Source organism: Porites lutea, chromosome 3, assembly GCF_958299795.1.
Source record: "Porites lutea chromosome 3, jaPorLute2.1, whole genome shotgun sequence".
In the NCBI taxonomy this organism is placed as follows: domain Eukaryota; kingdom Metazoa; phylum Cnidaria; class Anthozoa; order Scleractinia; family Poritidae; genus Porites; species Porites lutea.
In genome coordinates, this window is record NC_133203.1 from 28,888,011 (window position 1) to 28,899,962 (window position 11,952).

The 11,952-nt window shown below is 39.3% G+C and overlaps 1 protein-coding gene and 1 pseudogene across 1 annotated transcript; one reads left to right on the forward strand and one right to left on the reverse strand.

Annotated features, from left to right (window-relative positions):
* The window catches only part of LOC140929566 (uncharacterized), a 6,186-nt pseudogene extending 6,053 nt beyond the window's left edge, over positions 1 to 133 (forward strand).
* A 6,704-nt stretch (positions 134 to 6,837) lies between these two features.
* On the reverse strand, positions 6,838 to 11,684 carry LOC140932114 (uncharacterized). The gene is made up of 5 exons (XM_073381764.1): positions 11,065 to 11,684; positions 9,905 to 10,857; positions 9,252 to 9,335; positions 8,030 to 8,113; positions 6,838 to 6,903 (listed from the first exon to the last, which is right to left on the reverse strand). Exons 1-5 carry the CDS (start codon positions 11,516 to 11,518, stop codon positions 6,838 to 6,840), a joined length of 1,641 nt encoding a protein of 546 aa, XP_073237865.1. The 5' UTR covers positions 11,519 to 11,684.
* Between the last annotated feature and the right edge of the window lie 268 nt (positions 11,685 to 11,952).

Below are 11,952 nucleotides of genomic sequence, written 5' to 3' on the forward strand. Positions count from 1 at the left end.
TGATATTAAAGTGTTTGCATATGTCTTGTTTAATAGCTCTTGCTCCCATGGCGAAGGTTATATCACAGTTTGTAATATTAACACAGACTGTAAATAATCAACTATTAAGCCTCTCCTGCGGAGTCTTATCTTTTCCATTCACTTTTGGGGGGAGTGGGGAGGGCTAAGAAAAGAGGGTAGACTTTATAACTTTCTTTCCCTAAAAAGGAGGGGGCTTATTTTTGAGGGGGGACTTAATTGACAGGGGAGATGTTAAGGGGATTTATGACATCATTGTTTTTCTCTGTTTAAGCTTTTTCATTGAATTAATGTACGTGATTACTGATTATTTGCAGGTGGTTTTTATTTTAATTTTTTCCAATTTCCAAAGAAATGTTACTTCTCATATGCTGTGACAACTGAAGAGGGTCATAATAGAGCTTTTAGTGCTCTTTTTAACAACATTTAAATCCCCCTTTCCATTCTTACTTATTCTTAATGTGATTCCAAGGAAGCTACTTCTTTTCTTTGTTTCTAACATTAAGGTTATAACTGGTCAAGGGTAATCACAGGAACAGTCAGGCAAATTTGAAGCTGTCTTATAAAGGGCCCTATTTCTCTCTACCTCTAAGCAAAGTATTCCTCGAGGGTGGGGGGCTCAAGCTCGAAAAATGATGAGGTCTTATTGCCATAGAGACAGGTGCGGGCATTGTGCAGTACTGCACAGACAATATACAATTTGCCAATGCTGCTCATGCCAATTTTTAAATTCTTCTTAAAATCCAAAAACTTGCCATAGTTTATAACATCTCCAAAGAGCCACTCCACTGAAATCCTTACAGAGCTCATGGAAGCATTGAATGCTTCCGTTAAAGGAGTGAGATGAGGGTTCCGGAAAGAGTCTTGCAGGTGGACTCTAAGTGGATAGGCTGGATCTCCATATATGCACATTGGTAAGCCTGCTGGTGAAAACGCGTAAGCCTCTAGATCCCGAAGAAGCCCGGAATCAGCCAACATGCCTGAATCGTGCCTCTTACCTTCTGAAAAACAAATGTCAAATAAATAATGTGTGTTACACAGGTAATCTTTTAGAGGACGAAAAAATGCTTTTCATAGGACAACCTTAGATGAAAAAAGCAATTTATCTTACAACAAAAGTCATATTTTTACACTAAAACTCACCCGACTTCATTTGCAAAATAGTCATGTTGTCATTGCGCAACATGTTTTGAGTAGAAAAGCGTTAAATTTACCCATTGATTTGTGAGTTCTTACTAGCACTTAGAAATAGTTTTTGTTTCTGTAACAAATGAATTCTGAAATAAAAGCTGTTCTTCTATTGAGTTACTGATGTAGTGCCGTTCATTTATTGTCCCTAGCTAGCAAAGTTTTCTGTAGTATGGTAGTCATAGTAACAATTTGATCCTCCTTCTCCAATGCACAAGTAAACATTGCACTGGCTGCACTTGAAAGTTGTCTTGTGTCTTGGAGAGGGGTTGTCAGGAGTTGCTTTCTTTGAAGAGAAGTGCTTTCTTTCACAGACCACACAACCATAATTCTTGCCCTCCCCTTCGAAGGGAAAATGGATTCCAACATTACTGAGACGTTCAGGCATTGGTGTGTCCGCACTCCTCTTTCTGTTGTTAGAGGCAGTTGATTTGTGTTGCTGTGGGAAGTTGCCAACCAACTGCACACAAAGGTCTTCCTTGAAAGACAACAGATCCCTTTTCCTTCTTCCTCTTGGAGTTTTTGGGCGCTTGAACCCCTCGAGAATGTCAGCATTGAAAATGCTTAGAAGGACCATCTTCAGGAAAATGCAAAGGTACCACCTCTTCTGTTTCTTTGACTTATTGGCTGCTGTCATTTGGTCATTTGGTCTTCATTGGATTGTGACAAATCTTTTTTAAAATGGTAATTTATCTAGTTTTAACATGGCTCCTTCCCTTGAGTGTCAAAGGATGTTTACTTATTCCTCTATTGAAATGAAAAAAATTGTGGAATGTCTATCAAGTAACATGATTAGCAAGTAACATGATTAGAGAAACTTTACTAAAAAGGAACCTAATCATGATGCTTGCCAACTTTTACTTGTGTGTTATTGTTATTTTGTAAATATCTAAAATGTCTTCTTTTCTAAATGTTCTTCAAATGAAATTTCTTTTTTGTTGTTTTTTCATGCAGACTTTCCCAGGGTCGAAATGCTTAAAAATTAGCTTAATAGCAAAATTATCTGTATGTTTATGATTTAGTTCCTTTTTCTAAGTGGTGGGTGCAAGAGCAAACTCGGGAGCATCATCTGTTGCTTCTCAGTTTGATTCTGGTCCCACTGTGTGTTCTATAACCGTACTCGCACTCCGTTGGCTTCGACATCAGGTGACTTTGCGGTCCAACCGAGCCATTAACCCATTCACCTCTGTGCTTCGCCAGAGAAGTGGTCTCACACAGATTTTTTTCCTGTTTGGGAGGTCCTCATCTGAACCTGAGGAATTGCCATCATGTCTTCCTGATTCAGGTTCAGACAAAGACTCCTCTTAGGACGTATACGGAATGGACATACATGCAAGGTACTTGTCCTTGTTTGACTGGCTGATGCTGGTGGACTCCCTCAGAGCTTGGGCCCTTTATTTTTGTTCTGAAAGAAAAATAAAGAACAAGACTTAGCCAGGAGCCAGCAAGTAACCCAAAGTTAATAAACATACATGCACTACTCATACCGAGCATAAACATGATTGAGTTGCAGAACATGATGTAATGCTAAAAGCATTCTTCCTGTATATTATTCCCACTAACTCTTCTATGAAGTATGTATAAAATAATATATATATTTTTTGCAACAGGTGTTGAAATAGAAAGCAGAAATGCCTCTCTCAGTCGATTCTGCATTTGTGAATGAAGCACACTATTCCTTTCTTGTTCCAATTTTTCCACAAGAGATTATAGAAAATAAAAAAAGTTATTTATTTGCCTTTTAAGAAAATGTACTTGCCATGTTTTTTCTGTTTCTCTTTCATTGTCCCTTCATGACATCCGCCTTCTGGTTGCTGTCTGCGATTTTTTGTTGGCGTTTGTGGTGTGAACATGAACACGCATTGCACTGGTGCCCTCATTAATTGATAAAATTATTAAATCAATAATTATCTAATAGAAGGATAACATTGCCTTTTACAAAACAGAAAAAAAGGTTTGATAATATTATAATTCGATTTGGTGCATAAGTCTTTTCCAGCAGTTCTTAAGTCCTGAAATATGAGACCCTTATCGGAAAATTAGACTCTCGATCTTGAATATTATCTGATGGGTGACTTGAATTGCAATATGGCCTCTGCCCATTTTGACTCTAGTACACGTTTACTTTGTGAAATTTCTGATATATATGGGCTACAGCAGCTTATAACAGAACCAACTCTTATTACTGAGTCATCATCGTCTTTAATTGATTTTGCACAAATCAACACCAGAGTTGATGAAGTCATTGACATTACCAGATCCAAGTACAAATCTAAATTCTCTTTCATCTAAATCATTAAATGGAGGTATTCAAACATTTTAAGAAGCCATTATTAAATAACTACTAAGTTGTTTTCAAGGAGGACTAACCAGATATGAAAGTTTCATTGTGATGTAGCAATGAAGTCTTCGAATTCTTCAAATGTTGTAAATGTAAATGTCTGTGAGGTCTCATGTTTACGTAGATAGATCTTACCATTATTCATCCATAGGAATTCGTACTTGTTGTCTTTCTTGAATTTGTCTACCCTTCCAAAGAGTTCACTATGATACTGGCTTAAGGATTCGTTAATGTACATAGCAGTCTTGGTGGATGCTTTTCCCCATCTCACAAGCCACGGATGGAAGCACGCTTGCTTTTTTCCCACCGAGGTGCTCGCATGACTTGTAGAATTCGACTTACTTTTCTCTACGGACGAATTTGACAATAAATCTGTCCGTCTTACCCTTGGTATAGGGCAATTGGTGGGTGATCGAAATGTCTTGCTTGTCGATTGTTACATGATGAGCTGGCCCATTCATTTCTTGTGTTAGATTTGCTTGAGAATCCAAAGACAATATTGAGATTCCTGAAATTTCAAGGCAGTCTCTCGTCAGGTACTGTTGGATGGAGTCTATGGCTGCTTCAGCATCGTAGACTGAGCCATTAAGATGGTTGATTTTGTTATCTTCGGCTTCGCACCAGTTGTTAAGATCATTTATCTGTTTCTTGATCGACTGCATTGACTTCAAAACAGAATTGTATTTATCGCTGATCAATTGCTGTGACGATTCAATCGAGTCCAGACGCTTTGAAAGATTAGTTATCAACGCTAGTGCGCTGATAACTTACCACCTCTCAAAAGGATCCATTTCCGGGTTTATTTGAAAGGTAAAATGGGAATTAAAACTAATACGGCAATCATGTTTGCTGTTACATTAGAAAATCGATTGCACAAACTACCATAGTGACCTGAGGGTCGTTCACTTGCAGCTATTCAAAGAAAAATTAGGAAACTTCTTTTAGCATAAGTTGTTCAAAAAGTTTTGCACCCAATTACGAATGTTCCTTTTGCCTGCAGTCTTGACGACGGGTATTCTCTGGCCAAATGGCCAGTTCCACTGCAGTTGAAACATCGTTTGCTTCTTCTTCTGGCTAATATCTTTAATGGTAAATCAGTGGGGGATCTATTTGTCCTCTGCCCTTGCTCTCTGTCATTCCCCCCAGCTGGGGCATCATCTCCTTTCTCCCTCTCAGTGGGGGAATCTTCTCTTTCCTCTGTCCCAGTGGGGGAATCTTCTCTTTCCTTCCTCTCAATTGGAAAAATCCTCTCTTTTGGTCCTTTGCTTTGATATTTTCTTTGGAAGGATACTTTCTTCATTTGTCTTAGTGTGCTGAAGTGCAAAACGAGTGCGAAGCTCAAGATGAGGGGAAGAGAAACAGCCCCACAACAGAGAAACTAATCCGCTCACGTGAAAAACTTCTAATACCTTTTGTTACAGAATACCAACAGGCGTTGCCTGGCCTGAGGAAAATACTAATGGGAAAATGACACCTTATACAAAACCAGCAACGGCTCAGAGAAATTTTTAAGGAGACTCCCATCATATTTTATCACAAGGGAAAATCTCTTATTAGGACTACATCCTCCCCACAAAAATTAACTGGTCTGTCCCTTATGCTAGACGGCTCTGACATCTTGTAGTAGTGTAAATACTGCCATTGATTGAGTTTGAACCTACCGTTAGCCAGCTCATCCGTTTGAAATTGTAAAGGACAAAATAGGGCGGCTATTACGATCATCTCGTCCCTAGATTTGAAAAAAGAAACAATTTATCCGTCGCGCAACGAGAAAAGAAGTTCACCTAAAACCACTTAGGCTGCCTAGCCCTAGAAAAATGATCTATCAATTTAACGATACCTAAAGTAAAATCATAGTTTTGTGTGAAACCGAACTCTGTTGATTTAGTGTCAGCGCTAGTTATTACTTACCACCTCTCAAAAGGATCCATTTCCGGGTTTATTTGAAAGGTAAAATGGGAATTAAAACTAATACGGCAATCATGTTTAGTGTTACATTAGAAAATCGATTGCACAAACTACCATAGTGAAATAAAAACGACATATTACCTGGTCCATTTCCCCCAATCGATTTTGGAAGGTAGCTAATAAGTTCCTCCACAAAGTCCTTGACCTGAGGGTCGTTCACTTGCAGCTATTCAAAGAAAAATTGTGAAACTTCTTTTAGCATAAGTTGTTCAAAAAGTTTTGCACACAATTACAAATGTTCCTTTTTGCCCGCAGTCTTGACGACGGGTATTCTCTGGCCAAATGGCCAGTTCCACTGCAGTTGAAACATCGTTTGCTTCTTCTTCTGGCTAATATCTTTAATGGTAAATCAGTGGGGGATCTATTTGTCCTCTGCCCTTGCTCTCTGTCATTCCCCCACAATTGGGGCATCATCTCTTTCCTCCCTCTCCGTGGGGGCATCTTCTCTTTCCTCCGTCCCAGTGGGGGATTCTTCTCTTTTTTTCCTCTCAATTGGAAAAATCCTCTCTTTTGGTCCTTTGCTTTGATATTTTCTTTGGAAGGATACTTTCTTCATTTGTCTTAGTGTGCTGAAGTGCAAAACGAGTGTGAAGCTCAAGATGAGGTGAAGAGAAACAGCCCCACAACAGAGAAACTAATCCGCTCACGTGAAAAACTTCTAATACCTTTTGTTACACAATACCAACAGGCGTTGCCTGGTCTGAGGAAAATACTAATGGGAAAATGACACCTTATACAAAACCAGCAACGGCTCATAGAAATTTTTAAGGAGATTCCCATCATATTTTATCACAAGGGAAAATCTCTTATTAGGACTACATCCTCCCCACAAAAATTAACGGGTCTTTCCCTTATGCTAGACGGCTCTGACATCTTGTAGTAGTGTAAATAGTGCCATTGATTGAGTTGAACCTACCGTTAGCCAGCTCATCCGTTTGAAATTGTAAAGCACCAAATAGGGCAGCTATTATGATCATCTCGTCCCTAGATTTGAAAAAAGAAACGATTTATCCGTCGTGCAACAAGAAAAGAAGTTCACCTCACACCACTTAGGCTGCCTAGCCCTAGAAAAATGATCTATCAATTTAACGATACCTAAAGTAAAATCATAGTTTTGTGTGAAACGGAACTCTGTTGATTTAGTGTCAGCGCTAGTTATTACTTACCACCTCTCAAAAGGATCCATTTCCGGGTTTATTTGAAAGGTAAAATGGAAATTAAAACTAATACGGCAATCATGTTTCGTCTTACATTAGAAAATCGATTGCACAAACTACCATAGTGAATTAAAAACGACATATTACCTGGTCCATTTCCCCTAATCAATTTTGGAGGTAGCTAATAAGTTCCTCCACAAAGTCCTTGACCTGAGGGTCGTTCACTTGCAGCTATTGAAAGAAAAATTAGGAAACTTCTTTTAGCATAAGTTGTTCAAAAATTTTTGCACCCAATTTCGAATGTTCCTTTTTGCCCGCAGTCTTGACGACGGGTATTCTCTGGCCAAATGGCCAGTTCCACTGCAGTTGAAGCATCGTTTGCTTCTTCTTCTGGCTAATATCTTTAATGGTAAATCAGTGGGGGATCTATTTGTCCTCTGCCCTTGCTCTCTGTCATTCCCCCCAATTGGGGCATCATCTCTTTCCTCCCTCTCAGTGGGGGCATCTTCTCTTTGCTCCATCCCAGTGGGGGAATCTTCTCTTTCCTCCCTCCCAATGAAGGCATCCTCTCTTTCGTCCCTTTCTTTCGTATTTTCTTTAAAAGGATACTTTCTTCAGTTTTCTCAGTGTGCGTGAAGTACGAAACAAGTGCGAAGAGCAAGACAAGGAGAAGAAAAACAGCCCCACAACAGAGAAACTAATCCGCTCACTTAAAAAACTTTTAATACCTTTTGTTACACAACAGGTGTTGCCTGGCCTGAAGAGAATACTTATGGGGAAATGACACCTTATACAAAACCAGCAACGGCCAAGAGAAATCTTTAAGGAGACTCCCATCATATTTTATCACGGGGGAAAATCTCTTATTGGGACTACCTCCTCCCCACAAAATTGACTGGTCCGTCCCTTATGTTAGACGGCTCTGACATCTTGTAGTAGAATGAGTTTGATTGATTAATTTTGAACCTACCGTTAGCTGGCTCATCCGTTTAAAATCGTAAAGCACCAAATAGGCAGCTATTACAATCATCTGGTCCCTAGATTTGAAAAAAGAAACGATTTATCCGTCGCACAACAAGAAAAGAAGTTCACCTCACACCACTTAGCCTGCCTAGCCCTAGAAAAATGATCTATCAATTTAACGATACCTAAAGTAAAATCATAGTTTTGTGTGAAACCGAACTCTGTTAATTTAGTGTCAGCGCTAGTTATTACTTACTACCTCTCAAAAGGATCCATTTCCGGGTTTATTTGAAAGGTAAAATGGGAATTAAAACTAATACGGCAATCATGTTTGGTGTTACATTAGAAAATCGATTGCACAAACTACCATAGTGAAATAAAAACGACATATTACCTGGTCCATTTCCCCCAATCGATTTTGGAGGTAGCTAATAAGTTCCTCCACAAAGTCCTTGACCTGAGGGTCCTTCACTTGCAGCTATTGAAAGAAAAATTAGGAAACTTCTTTTAGCATAAGTTGTTCAAAAAGTTTTGCACCCAATTACAAATGTTCCTTTTTGCCCGCAGTCTTGACGATGGGTATTCTCTGGCCAAATGGCCAGTTCCACTGCAGTTGAAACATCGTCTGCTTCTTCTTCTGGCTAACATCTTTAATGGTAAATCAGTGGGGGATCTATTTGTCCTCTGCCCTTGCTCTCTGTCATTCCCCCCAGTTGGGGCATCATCTCCTTTCTCCCTCTCAGTGGGGGCATCTTCTCTTTCCTCCGTCCCAGCGGGGGAATCTTCTCTTTCCTTCCTCTCAATTGGAAAAATCCTCTCTTTTGGTCCTTTGCTTTGATATTTTCTTTGGAAGGATACTTTCTTCATTTGTCTTAGTGTGCTGAAGTGGAAAACGAGTGCGAAGCTCAAGATGAGGGGAAGAGAAACAGCCCCACAACAGAGAAACTAATCCGCTCACATGAAAAACTTCTAATACCTTTTGTTACAGAATACCAACAGGCGTTGCCTGGCCTGAGGAAAATACTAATGGGAAAATGACACCTTATACAAAACCAGGAACGGCTCAGAGAAATTTTTAAGGAGACTCCCATCATATTTTATCACAAGGGAAAATCTCTTATTAGGACTACATCCTCCCCACAAAAATTAACTGGTCTGTCCCTTATGCTGGACGGCTCTGACATCTTGTAGTAGTGTAAATACTGCCATTGATTGAGTTTGAACCTACCGTTAGCCAGCTCATCCGTTTGAAATTGTAAAGGACAAAATAGGGCGGCTATTACGATCATCTCGTCCCTAGACTTAAAAAAAGGAACGATTTATCCGTCGCGCAACGAGAAAAGAAGTTCACCTCACACCACTTAGGCTGCCTAGCCCTAGAAAAATGATCTATCAATTTAACGATACCTAAAGTAAAATCATAGTTTTGTGTGAAACCGAACTCTGTTGATTTAGTGTCACTGCTAGTTATTACTTACCACCTCTCAAAAGGATCCATTTCCGGGTTTATTTGAAAGGTAAAATGGGAATTAAAACTAATACGGCAATCATGTTTAGTGTTACATTAGAAAATCGATTGCACAAACTACCATAGTGAATTAAAAACGACATATTACCTGGTCCATTTCCTCCAATCGATTTTGGAGGTAGCTAATAAGTTCCTCCACAGAGTCCTTGACCTGAGGGTCGTTCACTTGCAGCTATTGAAAGAAAAATTAGGAAACTTCCTTTAGCATAAGTTGTTCAAAAAGTTTTGCACCCAATTTCGAATGTTCCTTTTTGCCCGCAGTCTTGACGACGAGTATTCTCTGGCCAAATGGCCAGTTCCACTGCAGTTGAAACATCGTTTGCTTCTTCTTCTGGCTAATATCTTTAATGGTAAATCAGTGGGGGATCTATTTGTCCTCTGCCCTTGCTCTCTGTCATTCCCCCCAATCGGCGCATTATGGTAAAATGGGGTTGACAGACCTGCGCGGCTCCTGCTGTGTGACCGTTGTGTTGTTATAAGCCTTTACAGTTTTGCTTTAACAAGCATGTCTTTAAGCGAGTTTCCTTTTCTATAAGAGATCAAGGGCGGTTCCTTTAATATCTCTCTGAGTAGTGGCTGGTTTTCTATTAAATGCCATTTTTCCATTAGTATGTTTTTCAAACCTTGTAATGACAGTTGAAATTGCGTGACAAAGGGTAAAAGTATTTTTTGCGCTTTCTGTTTTTGTGTCAGAGCTGTCGCTCTATCTGCATATTTAACTTCTGAGAGGATCTTTTCTACCATACTCTCTGGGTAGCCTCTCGAGATAAGGCGTGTTTTAAAGTTTTTAATATTCTTGTCAAATAGGACTTTAGAAGAGTTAGTTCTTAGAAGTCTAAGAGCCTCTCCTTTGACAAAACCTTTTTTAACGCCTGGTGGGTGGCAACTGTTAAAGTTAGTGTACTGAAACGTTTCAGTAGATTTAAAATGTGTGCGCACATCGAGAATTCTTTCTTTCTCAAATCTCTCTCCCTTATAGACTGTCGTGTCCAAGAATGTGGTTTCAATTTGTGATATTTCAGCAGTGAACTTGATTGTAGGATGAAAAGAATTGGCTTGCTCAATGAAAAGATCTATATCTTCTTTGTTTGTGTCCCACAAAGAGAATATGTCGTCAATAAACCTTTTCCACGTTAGTGGTTTCCTTCTGCTTTGTTTTAAGATCTCCTTTTCTATTGTTGCCATAAAAATGTTGGCAAAAGCTACTGCCATTTTCGTGCCCATAGCAGTTCCGTGAGTCTGGAGATAGTCTTTCCCATTGAAATGGAAAGAGTTCTCTTTAAGGATAAGACTGAGCATTTCTTTAAGCAGGTGTGTAGCTATAGGAGGGTTTTTGTCATGAAATTTTTCGTATGCGTTGCATACTATAGTAATTCCTTCCTCCTGTGGGATATTCGTGTAAAGGCTGGTGACATCCATTGAGACTAAGAAAGCGTTACTAGGCACCCTAGTGTTTTCAATAAATCTTATAAAATGTGTCGTATCTTTAAGATACGAGTCTTGTATTTGTGCTATTGGCTGAAGTAGCTTGTCTACAAATGATGAGAGGCGTTCTGTGGGGCCATCGCACCCCGAAATGATAGGTCTTCCAACTAAAGTCAGTTTGTGTATTTTTGTGAGAGTGTAGAATACTGGAATTCGTGGCGGATCTGGTGTCTGGTTAAACCATTTTACTGTCATTTCGTCAATGAAACCTTCGTTATGTAGAGTGTTAATGAGGTGTTTAACTCTCTGGGATGTGTCCTTAACCATTGGTTTTTCCAAAGGTTGATAGTTGTTTCTATCATCCAACTGTTTTTGTCTCTCATTTATTTTGTTCTCTCTTTTCATTATGACGGTTGTTGTGCCTTTATCTGCTTTCTTAAGGATTATTTCTTTTACTGTCATTTCGTCAATGAAACCTTCGTTATGTAGAGTGTTAATGAGGTGTTTAACTCTCTGGGATGTGTCCTTAACCATTGGTTTTTCCAAAGGTTGATAGTTGTTTCTATCATCCAACTGTTTTTGTCCCTCATTTATTTTGTTCTCTCTTTTCATTATGACGGTTGTTGTGCCTTTATCTGCTTTCTTAAGGATTATTTCTTTGTTTTGAATAAGTTCACGGAGCGCTCGGCGCTCCCCAGGCGGCAGATTGTTTTTAGGTTTATTTAGTGGCACTTCTGTTAGCCGTAGTTTGACTTCCTCTAAATAGGATTCTAGAGCAACTGACCGTTGAACTGGGGGAATCCAACTAGACTTCACATGGAAGGGGTGTGGTACAGTATCTTTGCCATGATAAATGTATTTGAGGCGCATCCTTCTGGCAAATTGGTTAAAGTCTGAAATTAGTTGGCTCCTTATCTGGTTTTCTTTCATGACAGGAGTTGGAATGAATTTCAAACCCCGAGAGAGTAAATTGATCTGCTCTGTTGTTAGTTCTGTGTCTGAGAGGTTCTTAATGTGTTTTTTGCGTGTCTCTATGGCTTCGTTATATAGCTTAATGTGTTTGACATTTTTCCGCTTTCTTCTCCTGTGATTTCTTTCAGTGAGTGTTTTACTATTTATCCCCTTCTCTTTTCCCTTGTTAGAAACAGAGAGAACACTGGGATACGATTCACTTTGTTTATTCTCAATATCAGTAAACTTTGACATCATTTGTGAGAACTTGTCGAACTTAGCTTGGAGGTCTGATGCTAACTTAATTACATCAGTGCTTTTCATTACATTGTCTTCTCTAGTCGCCGATGGCGTCTTATGCTCTCTAGTTTGAACAACATTGGTCGCTTTCCTGAAGTGAGGCTTATCCTCCT

Excerpts from the sequence above, each read along its gene's own strand:
- LOC140932114 (XM_073381764.1), bottom strand. The coding sequence starts at position 11,518 with ATGAAAGAAAACCAGATAAGGAGCCAACTAATTTCAGACTTTAACCAA. Across the intron at positions 10,858-11,064 it reads TAACACTCTACATAACGAAG|GTTTCATTGACGAAATGACA; the intron begins GTTTCATTGACG and ends TACATAACGAAG. Across the intron at positions 9,336-9,904 it reads GAGGCTACCCAGAGAGTATG|CTGCAAGTGAACGACCCTCA; the intron begins GTAGAAAAGATC and ends TTCTTTCAATAG.